Here is a 27,736-nt window from a genome sequence, read left to right as displayed (position 1 = left end):
CTCTTTTGAATTTGGGAGGAAATGAATATGGGTTATAGTTGGAAAAATCACGCGCCAGTGACATGGAATTGTTGAAGTTTGTAACTCGCTGAAAAAATTTAGAACGGCAACGCTGGCGATTACATTATTTGTGTATAAAAATATTTTCTCGTATGATCGCGTTTTCGGATGTTCATTCCTTATTTGCCAAAATTGTTCTCCCTCTAGTGGAAGTTTTCTCGTCAAAATTCTGTTTAAAACTAAGAGTTCCAAAAAGACAAATTTATTTGTGATCGGAAGTAAATTTACTGATCGAAGACAATCATTGTATTCTTTATAATTAAAATGACTGTTTGATTGCACCATTTTAAACTTTTTCTCTGAATCCCTTCCAATAGCCTGACGATAGTTTAACTGGCATACCATACATCTGATTCATAAAACAAGATCGATATTATGTAGGTTTTGACTAGGTTGCATTTGACTGACAATTTTGTTTCACTTGGAATTGTTCTCTTTAGATAAGCAAGCTTCTGATTTCCTTTTTGTAGAACAAAACTTATGTGATGATCCCATGATAAATTCTCTGAAAAATATATGCCCAAGTCTTTGAAGTATGTTTCCTGTGAGATGTTTCCATTGCTGGGAAGACGCAAAATTTGCCTGTTTTGATCTCTACGTAATGAAAACTCCATGCTTTTAAACTTATCGAAATTAAAGTTTAACCAATTCTCCTTGCTCCAAACAATAGCATTTTCAATATAGTTTTCCAGCTGTTTTTTATTGTTTACATTGCTAAAGATTTTTGAGTCATCTTCGTAAAAATAGCACTCATTGACAATTGTTCCGTGTAGGTTATTTATATAAACGGGAAAAAGAAACACTGTAAAAAATGCCCCTTGAGGCCCACCGCTAGTGATTGGTCGAAAGTCCAATTTTCCACAACATATTGCAACTCTCTGCTGTCGATCAGTTCAATATGACGCGAAAAACCTCAAGAAAGCACTGTCAAATCCCAATAGACATAATTTTAAAATTATGATCTTATAATTGATGGTATCAAAGGCCTTTGCTATGTCTAGATACACTGTCATTGGCTTTTTGTTTGCTTCAAAAAACCCATGCAACCTGCTGCAGTAATGAAGTAATTGAGTGATGGTTGAATAGTTTTTCCTAAAAGCATGTTGCTCTACGCAAAGCTTTTGTTGCAGAAAGATCGATAACTGTTTATACACATACGCCCAACAAGCAGTGACAAGGAGCTAAGTATGGCAATTGGTAGTTCCTGATATCTAGTTTGCTACCGCTTGTAAAATGGGGTCGTACGTGCAATTTTCACCGCGAACTGGGAAACTCGCATTTGCTAACACACCAACTGAAGATAAACAAAAGTTGATTCGAAATGTACGGTAAAGCAGACTTCAGCAGTGGGCTGATTCCACCAAAGGAGTTAGCGCCACTACCCATTTATTTGATTTTATCGCTCAGAGCCACTTTGCTAAACTGAATGTCATCAAGAAATATTTCTGGACTTTGATTAAATGGAATAACAATTCCAGAATCATCTTGAACAAGGACAGAGGCGAAATAATTGTTAAAACATTGTGCAATGCTCTTGCACCCAACAACTTCTCTTCCATGTGCACCATTTTCTCAGGCAGAGCTGGGTGTTTTGTTATTTAACTCATTAATTTATATGCATCGTTCGTTGACCAGAATTTGCTTTTTTCAACGAAATATTTCTGGTCACTATTTAGAGAAATGGATAATTCTTCTCTAAGTCGTGAACATTCTCTGCGCTTTGTGTATTTTTCGAGGCTGTTTTGAGTTTATTTTCTAAATGGATACTATTTGAGGACATGTAAAAAGGCGCATTGGTTTTTCTAGAGGTTTTGAGTGAAATTGCAATAGAAGACGCTAGTTCTAATTTATGGTAAAACGCGTCGACAATATTATCAATTGAGCCAAAGGAAGACATTGGAGAATTAAAATTGATCATAAATTCGTCCTAATTATCTTTGCCAATATTTAAACGTTTCATTTCAGGCAAGGCTTCTTGCTCAGCATATTCAATCAAAATTTCAGCTAACAAATACTTGTGATCTGAGAACGATTTCTCCTCTAATATTTCGCTACACAAGTTAGTATTGTTACTAAGAAAAACATCCAGCGAGCTTACTTGAGGTTGCAGTGATGATGTATTTATTTTTTTGAATTCGTATTCAAAACTACTTCTTCGTATGAACAATTACAACTTAAAGTAAGCCAATCTGTATGAGTGAAGTTAATGACACAATTCAAAAAAAGTAAAGGATTCAATGGATCTTTGATATTCTTGGACATCTCTGACAATCTCCGGAATGGTTTCGCAAAACAAATCTGCACTGAGTCTATATTTGCTGTCAGCTGGGGGATTATAAATGGTGATAATAACGATTGTAACCTCATTGAAGATGTATAAGCAACAACAAATGAAATCGGAACTTGTTCGCAAAACCTCCACTTTGCATGATAATGTGTTTCGGTGTGCTATTAGGACAACTCCATGCGGTCCAATTTTTCTATCTGATCGCGACTGGATTGAATAAGATTGACTAATTAGGACTTCTTGGTTTTCAATAATTGGGTTTAACCAGGTTTCTGTGAGGCAAACAATATCGCGATTATAAATTTTCAGAAGGATATCTAACATCACTCGTCTATCCATACTTAATAGTGAACGACAATTCAATGATAGTACACGCAAAATTTTACTTTATTGTAGTCAACTGAATTCAGGAGAGTTCGTTAGTAGGCAACTATTTTCTTCTATAGATAAGTTAGTATCAATTATTTTGTTCCTGAAAAACAGCCTAGCTGATCTAATTTTAATGTCTAAACGGTTGATAGTCATGGTTTGAGCAAGTTTAAACTGATGCTCTAGAGTTTTTTCTTTTTGTCCACTCATTTTTCGATAAAAACTGTTTGATAAAAGCATTGTGGGCCTTCAATTTTGAATTTGATATCATCATGATTCTGCAATTCCAAGTATTTGAGAGTTTCACCACTAGTGGTCGCAGACCGGTTTGGGTTGAGTTAAATTTACCCAGACGAAAAATGTCTTCGAAATTTAATTTTTGGATTCCAATTTTTCGAGCAAGTTCTTCAATGAAATTTTGTCATGACTGATTCTGTCCAATACTGTTATCATTGTTTCGCTCGTTTTCTCTGGTACTCCGAAAACAATGATTTTATTTTCTTGCTCTGATTGACTAGTTAGATCAGCGTTCGCTCTTGAGTTCTCAGTTATCTTCTGAGGTTCTTTCTCGTATCGTGAATTTTTAAGCGTCAATTTAATTTCTTCTTTGTTGTTAAGCTTTTTGTTTTTAAATTCAGTAATCTCTTTCTGCAAGTCGTCTCTTACTCCAGCAACGCTCTGGTGAGAATCATTTTGCAAATATTCCATTTCATTGTTTTGGTGACCTATGACGTTTGCTCTAACGGCTACGCAGGCCCAAAAGCACCATTTATCTTGTACAATGCCACAAAGTTCTCATGCGACAAATCTGTACATGCAACGTGAAACCATAAATTGCATTTAAAGCAATTAAAGCAGTAACTTTTGCAAATTAATTTGCAGGATCCACAAGGAAAGTTATCAGAGGCGTTGTTATTTGTTTTTGTGCCTTTCTGTTTTCCCATTTCTGACTTGTGCATTAAAAATAGGCGTTGGAGAATGGTTTTCGATTGTATCCACAGGCAAACCGACCCAGAAAACTTGGGGGGACAGATTGAACCTTCACAGTTAGACCACCCCGATAAATTGAACCAAGAAAAGGTACGATCTCACCGGAGAACTGATATTGAGCTCTTCGGCTAGCCCCCGTAGACCAAATTAAGTAAACTGCACTCCACTTGCACTCCACAAAAAAAACAGATTACAACAAAAGTGTGTAAGTTTTTCAATAAGAATTTTCAATTTTCAAGTTCAAGATTCCATCAAGCCGTTTAATGACTGCTCCCGTTGGCTGTGAAAGAATACACAACTGACCATACGTATTAGTGGTCAGTTTTAACTGCTTCGGCCTCGTTTTTCCGTAAAATATAATTGAACTACTCATTTTGTAGTTGCATCATATTCTGAAAAACGGCAGGTTTCATTAGCTTCCTATGGAGAAGTGATTGAACATTTTCAGAAAGTCCAGTATATATATTTCACAATGTGTAAAACGTCTGAAGCTGCGGAAACTGAGATTTCATGAAATTATATTGAAATTATATATAGACAATGGCAATATACTGGAATGGACGATGATGTTTTTGTATTTCGAATTAAAGGGACATCAATTCACAAGAATTATTACACATCAATTTAGAATTTCGAAGTTTTGCATATCGAAGCAGGAATGTTGTTGAAGTTACACATATGCTCCGTTACAGCACTACAATGGTTGTCAGTGAAGCGATTTGATCAAAAAAATTAAAGAATTTTTTTTTATTCATCCAATCATGGATATTTTTTAATCTATGTGTTTCTAATTACATTTACGGTGTTGCTGAATTCGTTTCAATTTATTATTGCTATTTATCTTCTAATTTGTTTTCGTTTTTTTTCTTAAGCTACGAAAAACTAGCCAGACTGAGCACCAGATTGCTTCAGTATTGAACCATCATCGTTCAACAATAACTTGTAGAAACTACAGAAATGCTACAGAGCCATTTATATGGTGCTATTTTGCCTGCAATAATTGTGCTCCGATTTTGTTAGAAAATATTATAAACAATGAGATGAATTGCAGTGAATTGTTTTGCTCAATTAGCTGAGAGATTTATATTTTGCGCGTTTTTTTTTCAGTTCCTGAATTGTGTCCAGCTTGTAATCCCGATACTCTATACTGACAGTACTGAGGATTTTTTCTAAAACTCAGGTTTAATTTTGCATTGAATTGAATTTCGTTATTATTCTTTTGCCACTTGAGCAAAGCAAAAACATTTCAACATTAATCTAATGAAAAGTAAACGTTTTCCGCTTTATCATGAAACAAAGTAACGATAAAGAAACAAAGTAACGATAAAGATTAAATGTAGAATATCATAAAAATACCGCTAACAATTCTGTTGTAATAGGTCGAGTGAGCTCCAATAAAAGCCGTGCAATAGAATTGAATGCATTCAACGTAATCTGTTGCATTTTGGTGAAAGGCGGTGAATAATTAAAAACATGCTGAGAACTGGAAATTTTTAACCATCTTAAGCGTATTTCTCACATAAATTCAATTTTCTTTCAGAACATTTTTTCATGACTTTCAGCACTTTTTTTCAGTGCATTTCTCAGAAAGTTTCAGAAAATCATTGTCTTTAAAAAAGACTAAAAGACCATCCGTATTCAGACGGTCCATCATCTTCTTGATATTGTCAGTACAATTCGGCGTTTTTCAGCGCTCTTCAGCACATTTCTAACCAAAATTGAGCGCACCTTCAGCACATTTCTTATAGAAAACGCATTTACATATCCAAATGATTATCTGCTTCTGGTATTCTCAGCGCATTTCAGAGCGGTTTTTACAATTATGAAAGTTATTAGATACAGGTCATTTTTTTCAAAGTCACAAAGAAACACGGAAGTATTAGAAGAAACAAACATAAAGAAACAAGTGTGTGTGTGTGTGTGTGTGTATGTGTGTGTGCGCTTCGGCGTGTATTGGTGCTGGTTTGTTTGTTTGTTTGTTTGTTTGTTTGTTTGTTTGTTTGTTTGTTTGTTTGTTTGTTTGTTTGTTTGTTTGTTTGTTTGTTTGTTTGTTTGTTTGTTTGTTTGTTTGTTTGTTTGTTTGCTTCTTTGTTTGTTTGTTTGTTTGTATAATCAGGTGTGGTGGTATGTATGTGTTGCTCCATGAAAGTGAGCTTTTTTGAGTCTGTGTGTGTGTCTGTTTGTTTGTTTGTTTGTTTGTTTGTTTGTTTGTTTGTTTGTTTGTTTGTATATATGTATTTCTTTGTGGTTAGTGTGTGTATGCGTCAATTATAGGCCCGGACCTAACGCCAAATTAATTTCAGTACTGGGCAAGTCTAAATCCAAGTCTTATTTCACGACTGATTCAGAATGATGATCATGTCACTTTTTAAACTTGGCAGTCTAAGACCAAGTATGGGCTGAGACTTGGCGAGTCTAAATCCAAGTCTGCTTTAAGACTTGGCAATTTTAAATCCAAATCTGATTTAAGACTTGACAAGTCTAAATCCAAGTATGATTTAAGACTTGACAATTGAAAAAAAACGTCAAAAATTGCCGCGTTAGTACGCAACGGTTTGAGACCTATTATTTTGGTTAGCACACATAATGAGCTCATTTATATCAAAATTTGAGCGAAAACCATTCATTCAACAAAAAGTTATTAACGAAAGAGCACTAGGCATGACCCATTTCTTCGGGGTACAGAGTCTTAAATCATGAATAATTCCTAAAATACTAAACCAATCGGAAACAAACCTGGCTCATTAGAACGCGCTTGGAATAAAATTTACAACCATATATAACTCTTTATTTTGATTAGTGGTTAGCGAACGACCGGCCTGTGAGCAGAGGGCAAGTTGACCTCAGTCGATCCGAGTTAGCTAATGCTCGTTCTATAATAACTTGACAGACACCATAACCCATTAAAAAAAGCACACTTATAACTAACAGAGGGCCGCATTGGCTCCTGAAAAAGCTGCAATTGGGGCACAATGAAGTTCATATGCCCAGTACTTTGGCTGGAATGGTCCTCTGCTTCAACTTGTCTCAAATTTAAGATTTTGCAAAGCGGTTTCACCACTGGAACGAACGAGAGGGCCTCGACTTAACATGAGCACCCTCACGGTGTTCCCTCTTTGAATTTTTCCACGAGTCATGTTCGACATTTTCCAAATCAGAAAAATCAAGATGTGTCGATTTTCGGCTACAATTCGGCTAAAAACGTGTGAAAATGGCTGAAAACGGCCCAGAAACAGCTGAAAATGGCCGAAATTGACCTTTCCGGGTCCCCTGACATCAGTTGGCATCACTTGAAATGAGTTGGCATTAGTCTGCACCCGTTTTCAGGGGCCCCCGAGAAAGTGCCTAAAAATAAATGCAAAAATAGTGGCACGTTGCGAAAATTTTTTGAATAATTGGTTTTGATTTGGGAGTCAACTTCCAAGTGTCATCCAAGTCTTGGTTAAGACTTGTCAGACTTGTAAGACTTGGATTTAGACTTGCCTAGTACTGATATAGACTTGGAGTTCGGTCCGGGGGGCCCTTAAATGCGCTATCTTCCAATTGCGGAATAAATGTGCTTTAAAATAAAAGTTTTTAAAATAAGGCTTTTAGAAATAAGGTTGAAATGTAAAGAACGCACTGAAAGTGCTCAAATTTTAAATAAGAAATATGCTGAGTTGTGCTGAAGTTTTTTAAAGAAATGCGCTGAAGGCACTGAATTTACAAAAATTTCAACCCGAAAAACTTTCGATAGGAATCCACTGAAATGCGCAAAAACTTTGGAAAAAATTGCTTAACCTTTGTCGCAACTCATTTCAACGTATGTTGCGGTAAACTCCTCAGACAATATTAAATGACCTGAATTGGTTGGTTTTTTGAGTGGTGAATTCGGTGTTTCAGTAGTGAAACGCAATCATTTTGTTATCAAAGCAACAGACTGCGGTAAATTTAGTGAGAAACTGTTTTCATATATGAACATACAATACAAATGAGCAAATAATCAGAGCTTGAACAGCATTTAAGCTGGAGTGGTTGGCGGTTTTTCTTCTCAAACATATCTTCTGGAAGAAATCAAGCTGAAAATTATCACGTTTGTGGATTTCGGGTCGTCAAATTTTTTGGTCAATTTTAAGCAACAAATTAATAAAAAAAAATTAAGTTAAAAATTGATTTGGAAAATGACTTCGTTTTTTTATTTCAACTTTACTTTGCTTTTCCTGCGAGAAGATTTTTGACCGCGTTCTGGCCGCTGCAAATAATATGGCCACTAAGCCGGGGGGGGGGTGGGGGGGCACAAACGGAAAAGATCCAGGATTTGTTTACATGAATGCGCACGGAGCCTGTAAACTTCAAATTCATATATCAACAAAATAGCATTTGCAACCATTTTTGTTTTGACTGTGAAAATTTTATCCCCGTTTGATAAACTTAAATTTACCCGTTCACAAAATGCCTGAAGGCAGTCTGAAATGTATTCTGGTGCAATATTGAAATGGCCTGACTGGTAATACTATTACAGTCCGTTGCCATGTACATACTGGCACATTTATCAGTAGTGCATTCTTCTTACAAAAATGTTTTATAATGTTATCCTAATTGCCTTCCGTAATCGTAAGACCGCTCGTATTTTTCCTCTAATATCAAAAGCACACAACGTTCTAATTTCCCTTATATGGTAAGAATACTCAACGGTTGAAGCGTAAGTCAAATCCGTTTTGAAACGCACATTTGAGCGGGTTCAAATCTAGCAAGAAATTTTCAAGATAATTCAAAACTTGCAAGATTCTTGCTAGAATCTTGCAAGATATTAACCAAGACAAAAAAATAAATCAGAGCACTAATGTTTTAGAGAACAATTTTGAAGCAAAAATTTTGCTTATTAAACAAGTTACAAAACCGAAATCCATGAAAAATTTTTAGACCGGATTCAAAATCTTGTAAGAATCTTGCTAGTTTCCTGTAAGGTTTCAAGTTCAAATACGATTTTCCGACAAACAACTAGAAACATCACGAGCCATACAAATTCTTCTATATTAACACAAATTTAACGAAAAGACACTCTGCGGGTTTCTCCTGTGCAACCCGCCAACCCTGTCTCCCCTCTCTGCGTGCTTCAAGCCAATTGTGCGCCCCTTCTGTTTCTTCCGTTTTTTGTGCATATCTCGCCCCTTTCTTTGTGCCCCTTTCTTTCTAGCTAGTTTTGCCGATGCTCGTTTTTGTGCATGCGTGTTAGCGATTTTCGGGTCAAGATGATTAATATACATAACTTTTTCAAATGCATTTTTTGTTAGTATCATCACTGGGCCAAATTATTGCGACGTAAAATTGTATCCAGGAGAGCTTTGCGGAAGGTGTGACTCTGCATGATAAATGAGGCGAAAGAGACGCAGATATAGAGACTGAGGAGAATTAGGCAAATCTCAGTTGCCACATCGAGGTAGAGCAATTTGACACTCTCCAGTGACTGGGTAGAGAAAACCCCCCGGTTTATCATTGTGCCCGTGGTCAAACATGCTGCTGTTAGAAGTGAGAATAGTGCTGATGATGCTCCGCATGCAATGGCACCATGCGTGAACATGTTTTCGTGATCTTCAGTCTCAGCTGCACTGCCTGTATGGTTCACAGCTACTGCTTGCCTAGAAAATAATCAATTTTAATACTACACTAACAATTGTTGGTAGTGTCCAATATATCGATAGAAAAACTGTACAAGGAGGCTAGGTAATGGGCATTTGCTCATAATGTTCAGACCCCGCTCATTAATATTTTTGGATTAATAGTCTTCCAAATGAGGAAAAGATAAAACTGCAAAATTTTCTTTTTTTTTGATAAGTGATGTATTAAGAAAAAATTACCTTAAAGACAAACCACTAAACGATCAATAATTCCACTTAAGAGGGCCGATGATATTTGTCATTGAGGTTACTACGAGACAAGGCAAACAACAGAACAAACATTAATTACGACAAAAAAATCAATGCCTAATTTGAAAAAAAAAACACTTAACAAAGTCAATTAGTATTACATAAAACCTAAATTAACCAAATTAACATGTACTTTAATAAAACAGATAGGCAAAAAAAGACTAGACAGCAATTAGGCAAAAAAGACATAAAAGGGGAAAAATGAAAAAAAAGTTTATTTTTTCTTTGAAAAAAATATAAATTTCAAAAAGAATAAAACAATTGGACATAGCTGGAGTTATTAAATAGGTTCAGGTACAACTCAATGGGAAGTCGTTGAGACCCACTGTTATCAAGAGTATGTCCTACGACTTGAAGAAGAACGAAACTTACTAAAATATTCAAAAAAATTTGCTATAAATCAGTATTCAAGCCAATGAAATCATAAGCTATTTAGTGATTAAAACTTACACTGTTGGGATTTATCGTCAGTGTACTATAGTGAGGAGACGCGTAGAACAAAACTCAAGTAAGGACAATTAGTGCAGAGTCACAAAAGTGTTGTGAAAGCCAGTAGAATCAAAGCCAGAAAATAATTAAGTCAGTCATAAAACGTTTATTTGAATTAAAATTTGAAGTTTTATACCAGAAGGTGACCTGTAAATAATGAGACTAAGATAAAAAGTGGGAAATAAAGTTTAAAAACGGGCAAAGTTCGAAAAATTTCTATTCACGCTCAACAGTTAGCAATTGAGACTTGTTATTGTCCAGATTATAACAATCATTTGCAAAGATCAATAATATCAACTAAGTATTACTAGAAAACGCAAACACGATAATGGCAAAAATTATTCACTAAAAACAATAATTGTGCTCAATTCACCTTCTTTCAATGCCATTTTTGCTGACATTTCAATTTTATAATGATAACAAAACCAAAATAAAAAATGAAAAATTAGATCCAAAAAGCTGTTTCTTACAACATAAAACCCAGTGACTATTAAATTTTATTTTTGTAATTGGTTGTGCCAAGTAAGACGAGACGACAGAACTGGGAAACCAATAACACTACAAACTGTTTTTTTTCAAAAATGATTATTCAAAAATTAGAATTTGTTAAGCAGCAAACACTACTGCTTCAAGTTCATAAATTCTTTTAAAAAATAACCTGTTAATTAAAAAAAAGTTTTTTGACACGTCCAGGGAAATGTTATTTGGGATATCAAAGTTATTTTTAAAATATAAGTAGATTTAAGGAATAATTTGCTGAACAGGAATATATGCGGTCAGATTGGGCCAAACATTTATGATTGGAAAGATTTTTGAAAAAAAAATTATTGAGTATATGTTAGAAATTATACTGACATATGTTATAGTCCAGGATGCCCTAAAAAAGCCTCCTGTAGGCTGGTGTTATCTATCTTTTGACCTCTAATCAGACCGTTTTGGTCGCCCTGATTATGTTGATTGTACTGATTATCGTTACGGTTTTTCAACAACACATACGATAAGAAATATATGTATACATATACCCATCAGACCTGAGCTTGTAAGCGACAAAGCAGTTGGCTGGAATTGCAACGACAAGGGGCACCAGCAGGTAGAAGAACGCTCCCATAGCCACAATCTGGAATGTGTATTGTGAAAGAACAGATGAGTCCTGAACGAAGCATCTCTCCAAATCAGGGTTATAAGAGAATTGGACCAAGTTGGGGGAACTTAGCCCGGCAGATAGTAGAATGTTGATAATAAACAAAGTTATGCAATAGCTTCTGTTGTGCATGAGTGTGTTTGAGTACCACTGGTATTTAGTCATTAGAAGCAGTCTGTCAATATAGAAGATTGCCACTTGATTCTGTGCCAGATAAGATGAGAAGAAGGCCAGACATCGAGTGATCTTGCAGGCCATATCCGGTCCACTGAACGCCTTTGTCCTTAAAATGAAAAAAGTAAAATTCTACTTTTACAACAGTGAAAAGACTAATTTTGAAAGCAGTGACTTAAAACGAAGGCTTTGGTCATTTTTTGCTGTTTTACAAACCTTATAAAGAGTCAACGCATGATGAGGTGCGCGATTCATGACGACTGAAGCTGATAAAATTCGACGTTCAATATGTCTTTTTGTTGCTTTAAATCAGGTCATCTACCTTTACAATAAGGCGAACAAAAAGAACATACTACGGCAAAACCTAGTTTTATTTTCGGAAGGTCTCACATCCTTTACAAAAACCGCAGGTTTTTTGGTATGGAATCTTCAGGGGAAGCTAAATCCAAACTTCTCACCAAATATTTGGGCATCTGGTTAAGGTTTTTTGCTGCTGCCAGAACGTACGCTAATTTGTCTCCTCACAGATGATTAATGAGTCTTAAACCGCACTTTTTCCTCTATTCCATTATACAGCCAACGTATGTCCGTTTTAATACATAGGGGTAAATATGTATCTGCAAAAACTTTTTCTGCTACATACCTGTTGCTCAATCAAAATAAAAGTATCTTCAGTAAGAAATATAGATATATTGGGGAAAAAATTGAATAGTTGCTGTGGAGCTTATTGTCTTAAATTTCTTGTTTTAATCTTTCTGCATTTCTGTACCCACGATCTTTGTCACCGAGTAAATGTAGGGCATATTGTCAATGTGCAACTGGTACCATTTTGATTCCATTTGTTGTTCGTAATATTGCCATAGTGTGAGTGAAGTATTTCTCTTTCTTAGAGAACCTGCAGCTAAGATTAAGTCAAATACTGTGACCGTTTTGTTGGAGCTGACAAAACTCAGACTGTAGTGAAAAGTTAACTATCTTTGACATAACCGCATAATTAGCCCGTGAAAGCTTCAAATGGAAGTTCAGTCTTGAGAACCAAACGAAATTGGCTTTCGGTTTAAAGTCTTATGTTGTAAGCGCATGCTCTAAAGATTCCCCAGTTGGACTAATTCAATCTTTTCCAGTAATACGATTATTCGAAAATTTAAAAAAAAAGTAAAGAAGAAGAAATTTTATGGGAGTCCTTTTTGAGAGAGTGATCCTTCATTTTTGAACGTTGGAATCTAAGCCCTAATAAAATATTTTAAGCGTGCATATCGCAGAAACAGTTCATAAAAGTTTTGACATATAAAAATCGGATATTTCTAAGTCTGACAGAAAAAAAAGGAAAAATCTGTTGAAAGACGGTCTAGTTGTCAAATTTATCCGATGAAATCTATTTGGAACAAAATGTCCAAATTTCAGATTTTACAATTAGAACAGCCAGTTATACACCAGACATAAAGCAATTAAAAATTCAGATATTAGCTTACGAAAAAAAATGCAATAATTATTATACACCGTAAATGGATCTAGGTCAACTAAAGAGGACAAAATTCTCAATAATTTTTGAACTTCACGAAATTTTTTGTGGCACAATTTTCTGAGTGAAGTCCACATTGTAACGATGGGGCACCATACAATTCAACAAAATTTTCGTTTCAATGAGTTTCTGAAAACTTAGTGCGGCACTCCATGTGTACGTTACTTCACAATGCGTAATATGTTTTTTTAATCATATACAATCAATTGAATCATTTACAATCGAGATAATGGCCATGATAAGAAGTTACAGACAAAATAAAGGCATGATTCGAATCGTTGAGAATTTGCCCGATTTATTGAGAAAAACTTGGACAGTGAGTGTTTAAAGTTACTCTATACGGGACTATAAATTTTAAAAATTTAATGCAACTACAATGATTCAAAATACGGGACTATAATTCATAATACCACGTCTCTGAGCAAATGACTGGTAATATGATCCGAAACAGCGCGACTAAAAGTATGTTTCAGACTGTTCACTCAATCTCTAGGAAGGTACACAACCCCTCCCCCCTTCCCCCTCCCCTCCCCTCCCCTCCCCCCCCCCCCCCCCCCACTCTCCCCAACCTCCGGGGATCATTTCTCGTACATTTTTCAACAAAAGAAATTGTGCATCGAGAATTATAATTAACTAAGCCTTCACTCCATTTTAGCCTTATATGTTAACAATGGCTCCCCGGGTCGAGGATTTTGGGTAAATTTTTGTAAGAAATGCGGTGATTGCGGTGAATTGTTGTAAGAAATGCGGTGATTGCGGTGTAAATATTTCACCGCATTTCACCGCAATTCTTACAAAAATTCACCGCATTTCTTACAAAAATTCACCGCATTGACGTTTGTGGCAAATTAATGTAAGAAATGCGGTGAAAGCGGTGAATGCGGTGAAAAAAATAATTCACCACATTTCACCGCATTTCTTATAAAAATTCACCGCGAAATTCACCGCATTTCTTACAAAAATTCACCGCATTTGCTTTCCAACTTTTAATCAATCTGATTTAAATTCACAAGAAATATCAAAGAAGAAAGTGAGAGTTGGCGCAGCGGAACAAGAAGTTGAAGGCAGGCAGGAGGTCAGAGGCTCGAACCCGGGTGTGGACGATTCTTTTTTGTAAGAATACTGAGAACGCGGCGAAAATAAATAATTCACCGCGATTCACCGCATTCACCGCAAAATGATGTAAGAAATACACGGTGAAAATTTTTTTTTCACGGCATTTCACCGCATTCCTTACGAAAATTCACCGCCAAACCTCGACCCGGGTCGTAAGAAACAAAAAAGCTCGTAAGAAACAAAAAAGAAACAAGCTCGTAAGAAATCTCACAGTATAAGCGTGACCAGTTGAAAGGAATCCGTGACTGCCACACATCCCATGAGCACTTTGCAAGCTCTGTCCAGTCCCAGGTCAATGACAGTGAAAATGATGACGCAGTTACAACAGCCAGCGAAGAACACCACCAGTGGGAACACTACCCACCTCAAGACTCTCAAAGTCACCTCGAGCTGGCGGTGGTGGTCTTGCTCAAGACTCCGTGCAGTTACTTCTCCCTAGTGACGAAGGAATTTGAATCTTGCAAAAATTTTGAATCCATTTAGAAGCAGAGCCATAACTTCTGCAGTTAGACTTAAAATAAAAAAATATTACTGCTGCAATTTATAGCTTATATTACGTTACATTGCTGTGTCAAAACAGTTTTAGACTTTTCCAAATATACTCATTAAGCATAATCCCACTTTTATTTTTAAAAAAATATTTTTTATAAAAAGAAATACTTTCATTTTCTCGCTTTGGGAAGATTGACACCCATTCATCGGACTTATTGGTTCGAATTTGAAAAGAAATTTCTTTTGTCTTCGCAGATATTTCCAAATTTTACTAAATATCAATCTAACCCATCATTTATGCGTAAAAAGTTTATCTGTAATTTCTCTGTTACCTAGCCTCAGTTTAAAATTTGACCGAAATTATAAGACCCAGTACCTCCTAAGGTTCAGTGTAAATCAGTACTGATTCAGAACAATTTCATAGAAATTTCATGATTCAATACTGATTCAGAAGGATTTCAGAACCAACTCTGAAGTCATTTCTGATTTTATCTGAATCAGAGCAAAATTCAGAGAAAATATTGTGTATTCTTCGGAATCAGAAGATAATTCAAAATGAATCACAGAATTGGCTCTGAATCAGACAAATTCAGTGCAAAATTTGACCCGAATTAGACTCTGACTCAATACTGAATTCGGCCCAGAGTTAGGTAAGGGACGTCTAGCGTCTTGTTTCAAAACCTTCAAAAGTTTGCAAGATTCTTGTTGCTTCTGGATTTTTTGACCTCTTCTGCGGTTGTGGTTTTGAGAGCGGTTTCCGTTGTCACAATTATGATCAAAAGTATCACCGTGGTCGCATTTTCTTTCAAAGGATTAAACAATTTAGATCTCGGCATCTAGAAAACGGCACTAAGAGAACTGTTTTTGCTTCTTAAATATTTTTGAAGTGAAACCTTTAGGAACTTGTCGATTGGTGATCTTTCACGCCTTCGTGGCTCCAAAAACTATCTAACTGACTTTATATTCCAACACAATTTTAAACTCTGCGACTAAAAAGAAAAGTTGAAAAATGGTTATGCTGTGCTTTTATCCGTCTGATTTTTTTGGTGCAACTGAAAATAATTTTTTGTGGTTGTGAATTAGAAGCCTAGTGGAAGTTTTTGTTTATTTGTTTCTCATACAGCTCAAAAAGAAGACTATTCGCTCAGTAACTTTCTATTCGAAAACGGGCGGATTATTAGTTGAAAAAATATGCTAAATGTACTACGTGGGGGCCTAATTTTTTTTTAAAAAAAGTTCCCAATTGAAATAAGTGAGTGTCAACTAATCAAGTAGTTTTTCTATCTTAATCAAAAACTGGAATCAACCTGTCTATCAAGTGTCTCCTTCAGTGATCATACGACGCAGTTTGGGAGTTAATCCTCACATGAATATCCGCCCAAGACTGTTAATTCCTTCAAATGAGGAGCAACTTATTTAAAGTTTAATGGCACCATTCACCTCAATCAACGTTTTCACCAAAGACATCTCCAACGCCCCTCCGCCTTTCACTCCTCGGTCATTTATAATTTTTGTAATTTTACATTAAGCCATATATTGTTTCCCTTTTGTATCATGATAATATACAAAATAAATCAATGTACGCAGTTTACACTTTTGACGCAGCTTAAAAGGGAGAACGGTGTCGAACCATCGAGAACTCGTTTTCACGTGTCTCAAATTTAGGTGGAAGAATTGAGTATTGATTTGTTAATAACGACGACTTGGACTTAATAGAAAAATAAGGAAATCAGCAAGCTGTCAATAAAACAATAATTCTAACTCTTAACACTGTTCAGAACCGATTGCTTCAGAAAATTATGACAGAAAGTATTAGCTTGAGAAGCTGTCGTTGTTTTTGAATTTGTCTGAAAAAAAATCTTCGTGATTTTAAGCTTTTAATAACGCTCCAATTCTGAAAAAAGACCACTATGAGGCTTGGTACTATCAAAATAGAAAAAAAAGATCTTTCATTAGTAGTCTCCGTTGTTAATGCCCAGAAGATTATACACGTCACTAACAATTATAACCTTGGGTAACTTATAACATTCATTAGTTGATATTTTTACGCTATATTATCTGTTCCTACAACCCCCCCCCCCCCCTTTGTGTTATTCAAATACATTTTTGATTGTGTTTCGTGACTATTGAAAACACGAAGAAACAATCGAGTGATTGATGGTCTGTGATACTGAAACAAATAAAAATGTGATTCTGTCCCTCGATGTGCCGTATGTTTTCTAGGCAATCGCCGGAAAAAGTATCGAAAGGATCCAGGAGAGCAATTTTTAGAGTGTTGTGCAGCTTGTAGCACTTTCGTCAGTATGAATTAGTAACAGGTTCCCAAATTTTTGTGTGTTTCCTCTTTCTCTTTCTCAGCTTTCTTTCTCAGATAAGTTCATTTCGTAAGTCATTAAATGGATTACGAGCAAAATTTTGTGACAGTAGAGTGATTCACTTTTACTTCCATACGATTCAGGAGTTGTCCAGTTGTAATTTTTTCAATTATCGTTACGATTTTTGCAACGACTGTTTGACGTCCAGCTCATTTCAGATCAAATCTATTCGTTCATCAGGCAATTATTGCACTGTATTTTGAGTGTAAGTTCATTTTTCATTTTTTGCAGCGACTGTTTTGTATATTCCCCTGAATAATAAAGTTTTGCTCTCATCTGACACGCACAAGAGTTTTTCCTTTCTATCAAATTGGTTTTTGCTTATCTTAATTGAACAGGTTAAAGTCAATGGAAGATAAATTGACCAAATATTCAGAGCTGTTTGGAAGAAATTTTTACAAGTCATATATCTGACTCAAATAGACAATACGTCATTTTGCCTAATTTCTTTGTGTTTTAAGACCAAAGGTCTATGAAGACAGGGCATCAATTTTCGAACAACCTGCCAGTTATGTTCATAAACAAAAAAGACATCATGTAAAAATCACCCCAAAAAGCACAAGGTCAGCAGCCGTTTTTTATTAGTCTTAACAGACATAACCTGAGCGGAAATAGATACACGAAAGTGTATACAGAAAAAATATTTCAATTTTTTTCCGAAATTCGTATTACATAATTAACGTGCTTATGTTCCACTAAAATCGCATTTTAAAATGCAAATGTTTAAATTTGTGAATACTAGGACAGCATAGGCAAAACTATTTGATGACAACGACATAAAAGGACTGAAAAATTACGCAAAAAGTCACTTTTGTTTTTTTCCAAAGTTCTTAATAGTCAGACTGGCTAACAAGGTATTTATTAATAAACGCGCCAAAAAGTTTGATTGTTTTTACTCCAAAAAAGATTTTAACGAAAATAACAAAAAAAACCATGACGTCCATGTTCACTGCAAAATAGAGGATCTGTATTTTTTCATATAAGAAATGGAGAGAATATTTTGCGATAAAAATGACTGCAATGGAAAACTCGAGTTTTTTTTCAAACTATATAGAGTAATTTTTTAAACTTATTTCGAATTCTCTTGTCTTTATTTGAGATTCCAATGGAAAATTCTACATAATTGAATCTTTTGAGAGAAACTCTCTCAAGCTTTTAAAATTATTTGACTTTGTTACAGAGACAACAATTTGTAAATTTTTCTTTCATAAAAATTTTTTCACCAAAAAATAGTGACAAATTATTAGACTAAGCCGCCAAAACGTGGTTGTTGCCTAATTAATTTTTTGATATTACTTTGGGAAAAACATTATTCGACGTCAATTGACTGACTAATTGACGTCAAAAGACTCAAGACAGTTTTATTTTAACGATTGACAGTTTTATCTATCGAATTTAATCATCTGTGGCAACTCAGTGATTAAATTGAAATTCAGTTATTCAGAATTACCAAATTTTACAGAAAATATAATTAAAGCGTAGTAAAAATAATTTTCCAATTAAACTCTGTTAGCCGCTTTGCGTAGGGTATGATATATTCTTTTTGCTGCGCCGAAACTTAGTTCAAATTGAAAGGTTTTCAAGCACGTTAAGGCATTGAAATAAACAAAATAACCTATGAACACATAAAATAACAAAATGAAATAAAATAAGATTATGTATTAATTTTTAAAATTGATGCATAGAAAAGTCACATGCTATAGGTTTCATTACAACTTTGGGGAATAGAGTAAAAAAAACTATAGACAATTTATAATCAAAATTTTATTAAGTGCTTCACAAAATTTTTTATCAAGATGGTCAAGTATTTTGAAAGAAGTGTCTGCAAATGATATATGTTGTATGGAAAATTATGAAACTTGACTACGTGAGTTTTTACATTCTTTGACGACAGTTTTAGATTTTCAAAATCAAAATATAGCATTTAGAGCTAACAATGAGGTTTCTTGAGAACAAATACTTTTACGCGTTCCCTATATTCAAATTTTTGCTTATATTTTTGACAACCAGTGCATAGAAGGTAATTTTTCAAATGATTTTTGAAATCATTAGCTATTGTTCTCTCAAAGAGAACAAAAAATATAACAGAAAATACTCATAGAACCGTAGTTATAGAAAATTTCGGAAAAGTAGTGCTGTTTGTCGCATATTTTTTTCAGTCCTAAAAATAAAAAGAGCAAATTATTTCCGTTTTCCGTATCCCGGTCTTGATCAATTAAAAATGAAGATATTGAAAAAAAACAATATATATTGTTGGGGACATGTCGGAAAATATAATTTTTAAAACATTGGCGTCAAATAAATGCTCAAACTTCCAATTTTCAGAGTAATTGAGACAAATCAGAACAATAAAATCAGTACCCTAAAGATTTCAAAAAAAGGACTTGCTTGGAAACATTAACGTCTGAAACTTAATTTAAAAAAACAAAAAGCAAAAAAGAATTGAAATAAAAAAAATCAACCATTTAACATTTATTGAAATCTATGAAAAGCAAAATCTCACTTAAACCGAGACAGCCATGTTTTCATGGCACTGTGGCACACATTTTTTGGCATCCGTCAATTTTTCTGTTTCCTGAAGCAAAAAAAAATGTTTTGAAAGCTATATTGTGAATGCAATTAGGATTTATAAAAGTTCTGACACAAAAACGGTAAACATTTTACCAACTTAGGCCATTGTGTTCCTGGCCCGTATAATTCCGTTTATGGGTTTCACAAATCTACCGATCAACTAGTTTTCAAAATAATCTTTAAAAATTTAGACGTTGAGCGGCAAGGATGGTCTTGATGAGTGGAAGACAAAAAGATTTAAAAAATCAAATTTCTCAAAAAAAGGTTAGTTTTGTTTTGTCATTAGATCAAAGAAAAGTATTTTTCCTACAAACAAAATTGTCACTTCTGAAAAACGTAAAAAGATACTCTAAAGACAAAAAAGATTTTAAGAAATTAGAAGTACAAGAAAGTCAAGTTTTCTGGGGACAGGGACAATAAGCTTAATTTTAAGCTCTATAGTTTTCCTAATTTTTCTTGACAGGTAAACACGCTTTTGGAACGAGCATTATCTTATGATAAAAAACGTTGCTTCGCCGCCATATCTACTGGAAAACAGTAACTTTGACGCACTGAAACATTTTTTTTCTTCCTGGTACAAATTCTTTTTCCCTTGTTTTTTGTCAAAAGCGACTCAATGTAATAGTTTGTAAGAAGCTATAAACTTCCTTTATATAAAGATTATGCTCACGATTGCTAGCGAAAAAAGTTTAGTAAATATACCAACACTGAGGAATCTCAGAGCTTAAAAGCCCGTTAAGTATCTTAAGTACGGTGTCAGTGTACCCGCCCCATTTTTTTTCTACAATTTTTCATTCGAAAGTTATCATTTAAGCGTTTGCGAGCTTAAAATGGCAGAATGCCCTTTATAAAATTTTTACAAAGCAATTTTAATTGCTAAGGTTTTTACAACTGAAGTTTAGTTCATTTTGAATCAAGTTTATTCGTCCATCAGGCAGCTATTGCATTGTCTTTTGAATCTGAGTTCATTTTCAATTTTTGGGGCGAGTGTTTTTGTATATTTTCCTGAAGAATATAGTTCTGATTGCATCTGAATTAGTATAAACACAATTTTCCTTTCTATCAGTTTGGTTTCTGCTTATCTTAATTGAACTGGTTAAGGTCAATGAGGGTTGAATTGACCAAATATTCAGAGCTGTTTGGAAAAAAGTTTTACAAGTCATATATCTAACTCTTATACATACAATATGTCACGTTATTTTTTGCATCACGCTTTTTTGTATTTTGAGACCAAAGGTCTATGAAGACACGGCATCAATTTTCTGATCATCTGCCAGTTATGTTTATTAGAGGTCATGATGAATTTTTTTTTCGTGGAAAGATCCCCCCAAAAAATAAATTCAGCAGCCGTTTTTTTATGACGCTTGACAAATATAACCTGAGCACCAAAAAGTGTATACAGAAAAAATATATTTGGAAAAAATATATGAAATATCATCGAAAAAATTGCGTGAATTTTTTCGGAATTCGTATTACAATAAAATTATTTATATTGCAGTAAAATTGCAATTTTAAATGCAAGTGTATAAATTTGTGAATACCAAGAACCCAGAAGCAAAATTGTTTTGATGACAACGACATAGAAGTGCAGAAAAATTACGCAAAAAAATTCACCGTTGTTTTCCTCCAAAACAAAGTCACTAAGAGTCAATTGAAATGTTCGTCCACTGGAAACTAATAACTTCAGACTGGTTTAATAAAAAACGCGCCAAAATTTTTGATTGTATTTTTACTATAAAAAACAGTTTACCAAACAAAACGATAAAACAATGACGCCCTTGTTCACTGCAAAATAAAGGAATTGTACAATAAAATTGCGTAATATAATTTGAGAAAAACTTTGCAACAATTTCTACAAAATGTGGTTTCTTGTTCTTTGAGCTTCTTTACCTAATTCAATTAGCATTGAATAATTTCTTGTTGTTGATCATTTGTTTTAATATTTTATATCGGAAAAAAGAGAGGTTTTGCAATAAAATTGCCTGCAGTGGAAAATTCGAGATATTTTGCAAACTACATAGAGCAATCTTTTTACACAAAGTTTTTTCAATTCTTACGTCTAAATTTAGAATTCCGATGGACAGCTCCACAACATAATTTAATTACTACAATCGCTGGACCCTACGAATCACATCAAGTTTTAACTTATCACACAAATTGGAATCTGTTGAGAGAAAATATCTCACTCTTTTAAAATTATTCGGTTTTGTTACAAAGACAATCATTTGCAATTTTTCTTTTTTTTTGTCACCAAAAAAAGTTGGTGACAAATTATCAAATTAAGCTGCCAGTACGTCATCACTTTTAATCAATTTTTTCCTATTATTTTGAGAAAACATTATCCGACGTCAATTGGCAGACTCATTGGCGTTCAAAAAACAACGAAATTTTATTTTAAAGGATTGACACTTTTATCAATTTAAATACTCTTTGGCAACTCATTGATTAAATTAAAGTTCAGTAAATCAAAAATATGGACTATTACGGGAAATACAATTAATGCGTAGCGAAAACATTTTTCCACATAAATTCTGTCAGCCACTTCGGGTGCAGTACGGTACATTCTTTTTGCCATCGCCAAAATCTTGTTCAAACTGGAAAATTTTCAAGCAATTTTAGGCGAGAGAAAAATAACTGGTCCCTTTAGACCCAAAATGGTGTCTGTCCAGACCATCACATGCAAAAATATCCACTGACCAGAATCAAGAGCGCTCGAACTTTACTCAGCGCATAGATCCACTTTGCAACAATTCCATTGAAATCGAACAAGAAAAAAATACTTTAAAGATTTCGAAAAAATAACATGATTGAAAGCATTAACGTGTAGAACTTAATTTAAAAAAAAACGAGTCAAGCTAAAAAGCATTTGAAATTAAATTTAATCGACAATTTAAAATTTATTAAAATCAATGAAAAGCAAGCATAGATCCACTTACGAACAATTCGATCGAAATCGAACATCAAGAAAAAAATGCTCTAAAGATTTCGAAAAAATAAAATGATTGAAAACATTAAAGTGTAGAACCTAATTTAGAAAAAAAACGAGTAAACCTAAAAGCATTTGAAATTAAATATAATCAACCATTTAAAATTTATTAAAATCAATGAAAAGAAATAGCCATCTTTTCATGTCACTGTGGCACATATTTTTTGTCACCCTTCAATTGTTTTATTTCATCAAGCAAAAAAAAACGTTTCAAAAGCTAGATTGTGATTAAGATTTATAAAACCAATGACGACAACACATTTCAACATAATGTTCTTGAAAACGGATTTAGAGTAAAGTTTTCCGTAAATGTGTAAACATTTTACCAACTCAGGCATTTGTGTTTCTCGCCTGTAATTCTAATTATGGGGTTCACGAATCTACCGATTTACTAGTTTTCAAAAAAGTTTTCAAGAACTCGGACGTGATAGGTTGAGCACAAAGTGATTTTAAAAAGCAGAGTTCTAAAAATGGGGAAAATTTTGCTTTGCCGTTAGATCAAAAAAAAATATCTCCTACAAACAAATTTTTGAAAAATTTAAAATATACTTAATATTAACATGAAAATCAACTAAGATTTTTGGATGTGAGAAGTAGTAAATACTCAAATTTTACGGGGAGAGGTACAATTAGCTAGCCTTTTGTAAATTTTCAGCTCTGTGGTTTTTCTAAATTTGCGTTACGGGAAACCACACTCATTGAGCGAGCAATATCTTGTAATAAAAATCATTGCTTCACCAGTTCTACTGGAAAACAAGCTCACTAGCTTTGACCCAGTGAGACAATCTTCTTTTTTTTCCTGATACAATATTTTCGTCCCTTCCTTTTTTCTCACTGCGACAGTATTCTGTAAATGAAAATTATAATGACTCCTTGAAATGGTTTGTAAAAAGCTATGTACTTTCGATTATGTAAGGAATATTTTCTCGTTTGCTAGCAAAAATAATGATTTACTAAATAAGCGAACACTGAAACATCTCAGCACAAATGACCACCCTAGTGATGAGTGAATTTAAAACTTGCAAGATTCTTGCAAGCCGATTCAAAACTTGCAAGATTCTTGCAAGAATCTTGTAAGATATCAATCAAGGCAAAAAAATAAATCAGGGTAGAAACGTTTTATAAAACATCTGTTAAGCAAATTATTGTTTACTGAACAAATTACAAAACCGAAATCAGTAAAAAAAATTTTCGCCCGGATTAAAAATCTTGCAAGAATCTTGAAAGAATCTTGCAAGTTTTTCAATTCTTGAAAATTCATTTGTGTAATTTTGGTAGCTAAAACTAACTGAAAACCAAATGGAATGACTGATATCAGAATTTTTGATCAGCAGAGCTGAACCTAATTGACTTTTTTCGTAAACGCGTTTTGAATGTGAAATCTTGCAAAAATCTTGCAAGTTTCTTGCAAGATTTTGAATTCAAATACAAAATTTCGGCAAATAACTCGAGGCATCTTGAGGCAACCAAATCTGTGTTTTTTAAGATTATTTAACCTACTCTGGAAAACGACAACAACAAACACTTTCAATCTTTCTCTCATTTTTAAAACAAACAAATTTTTTTTAAAAAACAACCAGTTGGAATACTTTGTTACTGATACTATCGGTAATTGAGGATCTCTTTGCAGTCGTAAAGAATATTCTGATCAATGTTAGGTCCAATTATCATCCTGACGAAATTTAAGTGAACCTATCTGATACCTTCAGATGATAGCTATTGATGTTAATGTCCCTGAAGTTATTTCAATCGAAAAGTACTGATAACCCCTGCCCTTGTTTGTGACCCCTTCGCGCAGCACACAATAACCCCCCACCTTCTCTGTGCCCCCTTTCTTGAGCCTTTAGATGTTCCTTTATATGTTTGTCTGTTTCTTTCGTCAGCGCGATAACCCCCGCCCTTGTTTGTAAGTATCACAAAAACAGTGTCAATTTACCCAACCGAGTTGCTGTACAAATTTTCTTCATTCAAATATCACTGTCCAGAAGTTCGTATGCCTTAGATGGCAAATTGATCTTTGGTCAGGTTTTTACCAAGCCATTGTTTTGATTTTTATTGTCTTTGAGGCCAACTTGACTGTTTAATAACTGCCGCGAATTCAATTGTTTGGACGATTGGAAAATGATTTGTTTAACAATGACTTTTATCTGGGAGGCATATAATGCAGTGAATAATAGAGATATCCTCAAATTTTTTGTTGCCAATGATGCAAAAAAACTAAAACTTAAAACTAAAGAAATTACTGATAAATCGCACGTGGAGCCATCTTCATTGAAACCCACTGTTACAGAGAAAGACAACAGGTCCCTTTAGACCCAAAATGGTCTCTGATCAGACCATCACAGTCCAAAATATCCAATGGTCAGGATCAAGCGCGCTCAAGCTTTAGCAAGCGCTTGAATCCGCCTACGAACAATGCAGTCCAAAATCGAAAAAGATTCCTACTCTTTAAGCGAGTTATCGTCAGACCCACATGCTCTCAAAACTTCCTCTGATGAAACTCACTTGCGCTAAAAATCACTTCGCTCAGACTATTTAGGGCTCGAAATGGTATCTGAATAGACTAAATTTTTCTTGTCTCTGATCAGAAATGGTATCTGATCAGAATAATCGTTTTCGTTTTTCTAACGGCAACAAGAATAGTGACTCTTGCTGCCTGAGGATAAAAAATATTATTCCTTGGCTTTGCGACGTCCGCATTGTCCAACTTTAATTCAAGTACATTTCTACTCATCATTTTCAGACAATTCACCTGCGACATCCGCACTAAAATTTCTGCAAAATGAGTGGTGATTTCAGTCAAGTTGAGCGATATCTGCTATTCCTGTACGCAGATGACTAATACACGCGTTTTAACAATAAAAATCCAAGTAACGGATACTGCAGAAGAAAATCAAAAGGTAAAAACTAAAATGGGAAAAACCAGTCGCTACATTCTTTTCAACAAGCAACGATGTCTTCAACACATAAGATGATGATGTCTACTTCTTCTGGAAATGCACAAAAAATGTAAAATAAAATTATACAAATGTTAACAGCCGCAAACTCTGGAGCCATTGCTATCTATATAACGGCTGTTTACATGACACCTAATGCTCCTTTAAACCATTCCTTGATTGCACTCGAAAACCATCTTAGTGATATCTACTTACAACCAGATGACATAAATATTTTATGTGGTGACGTCAACATTGATCACAGCTAAGAATCCAGCAGAAAAACTGATCTTCAAAACAGTTATCTGTTTTGGTTTCAATGTTTGAATTCAAATAAACAAACTAGAGAAACGGAGCATAATAGTTCAGTTAATGATGTCGTCTACTCTAATAAAAAATTTCAAATAGAGATTTTGGAGACCTCAATTACTGACAAATATACTCTAACGGTAACGAAAGTTGCAGTCGGAACACAAGAAGATATGAAAACAACCCGTTATCGAAAATATAATTTACTGAAAAACCGCGATTCAAAAGAAAAGATAAACTTATTAACTCTCAATGAGCTGCAAAAGTCCAAAATAATATTTGAAGCAAAGGATATATACTCATGCTTTGAAAACTTTAATTTAAATATCCACGAAATAGTAAATAAATTTATTCCAAAAAATTAAAACACCGGGAAAAGAGAAAAATTGCGTTATAAACCAAATCAAAAACTTGTCAAACAAAAAACTTCTTTTGTATAAAAAAAAACAAAATGAGAGTTTACTGGAAAACTGGAAGCGTTTTTGCGCTGTAAAAAGACGGTTGCAAAAAATTGTCGTCAAAAAGAAACAAATACATTTAAAACACTAATAGCTGTCGAAAACAAGTCAAATAATAATTCTTTTTTTGAAACTTTTGTTTTTTTTTAACCGGGAAAGATTCTGGATCAACAATTAATTTAATCGTCGAGCCTTGTCGTTAGTTAAATCAGTTTTCTACTTCTGTCGCAGAGAAATTGAACGACAAATAGAATGGCAATTGGAATCCTTACAGAATTGCGCAAGTATGCTGTTCAGTATATCTTCCAAATGTTACTAATGATGAGATTGAAAAAAATGTAAGGTTCCTGATAACAAAATACACAAATGAGTGTTTTGAGATAAGTGTTTTCGTAATACTCTCTTTACTTTTCGGGATTTCAAACACACTGGCATTTCTCAGAAACAAAGCATTGAAAGTACAAACATTCCCAGACTGCTTGAAGAGGGCAAACTTTGTCTCAATTTTCAAGTCTGGAAATGTTTTTGTAGCTAATACTTACAGACCTATTTCATTTTTACCTGCCATATCAAAATTAGTCAAAAAAAGTAAGAGTGACCAGTTTCTTCAAACATACAAATGAACTTCACAACAATCAATTTGGTTTTCGATCATAACTAGGCACCATAGATGCCTTGATATCAGCTTAAGACTCAATCAGATGCAATTTGAACAAACCAGCAACTTCAACACATGCGATCTCTCATGACTTAAAAAAGGCTTTTGATAGAGTAGCTCACTCAATTCTCGTAGAAAAGTTGTGGAGAAAGAGATTCTGTGGACCTATCAATACCTTACTAAAAAGCTATACAAAGAAGCTATACAACAGCAGAGAACAAAAAATACGTTCTGGTGATACTGAGTCCTCATTTTTACTTTAAAGAACAGGTGTATCTCAAGCTCAATTTTGGGACCATTACTGTTTATCTTGTAGGTAAACGATCATCCGGAGGACACAATGAACCTAACAATGACCCCTCACGCCGATGACACAGTTTTGATACAACTCAGTGAATCAGATCTTAGTCAGCTTGACTTAGGCTTGAAACGAACCAATGATTGGTTGGACAAAATAAGTTTACTTTGAACTTCGATGAAAACTTTTTACTCAGTTTTCAAAAAAGAGTGAAAACAAAAGCAATCAAATATCATTTGAGAGAAATCACATTGAAAACAAAAATTGGTGAGGTATTTTGGAATCGATGATTGACGAGAAGCCAAATTATAAAGACCACATTCAGTAATTGACTCATAAAATGAATGTTTTTTTTTGCTACATTCTATAAGCTGAGAATTATCTCACATAAAACCAATAAGTTTTGCTTTTAAAACTTATATGCAACCAATCGTACAATATGGAGTTTTAATATATGGTACATCTGCAAAGAGTGACATCGAGAAATTAAATAACAAAACCAAACATCTAATGAGAGTTATTTACGGGAAACGTAAATCTGTGTCAATTGAGGACTTTGGAATTGCAGCAAAAATCTATAACATAGAAGAGTTACATTT

General features: G+C 34.2%; 3 protein-coding genes across 3 annotated transcripts in view; 1 reads left to right on the top strand and 2 right to left on the bottom strand.

Annotated features, from left to right (window-relative positions):
* The window catches only part of LOC142334652 (uncharacterized), a 153,182-nt gene that overhangs the window by 20,390 nt on the left and 105,056 nt on the right, over window positions 1–27,736 (top strand). The window lies entirely within an intron of this gene.
* The window catches only part of LOC142334654 (heterogeneous nuclear ribonucleoprotein K-like), a 335,604-nt gene that overhangs the window by 228,366 nt on the left and 79,502 nt on the right, over window positions 1–27,736 (bottom strand). The window lies entirely within an intron of this gene.
* On the bottom strand, window positions 8,985–11,500 carry LOC142335544 (uncharacterized). Its single transcript, XM_075384083.1, has 2 exons — window positions 11,133–11,500; window positions 8,985–9,324 (listed from the first exon to the last, which is right to left on the bottom strand). The coding sequence occupies exons 1-2, from the start codon at window positions 11,498–11,500 to the stop codon at window positions 8,985–8,987; spliced, it is 708 nt and encodes a 235-aa protein (XP_075240198.1).

Source organism: Convolutriloba macropyga, chromosome 2 (genome assembly GCF_964194025.1).
Source record: "Convolutriloba macropyga chromosome 2, txConMacr16.3, whole genome shotgun sequence".
In the NCBI taxonomy this organism is placed as follows: domain Eukaryota; kingdom Metazoa; phylum Xenacoelomorpha; order Acoela; family Convolutidae; genus Convolutriloba; species Convolutriloba macropyga.
Note: the sequence above shows the minus strand (reverse complement) of the source record. Positions and strands in the feature narration are given on the sequence as shown.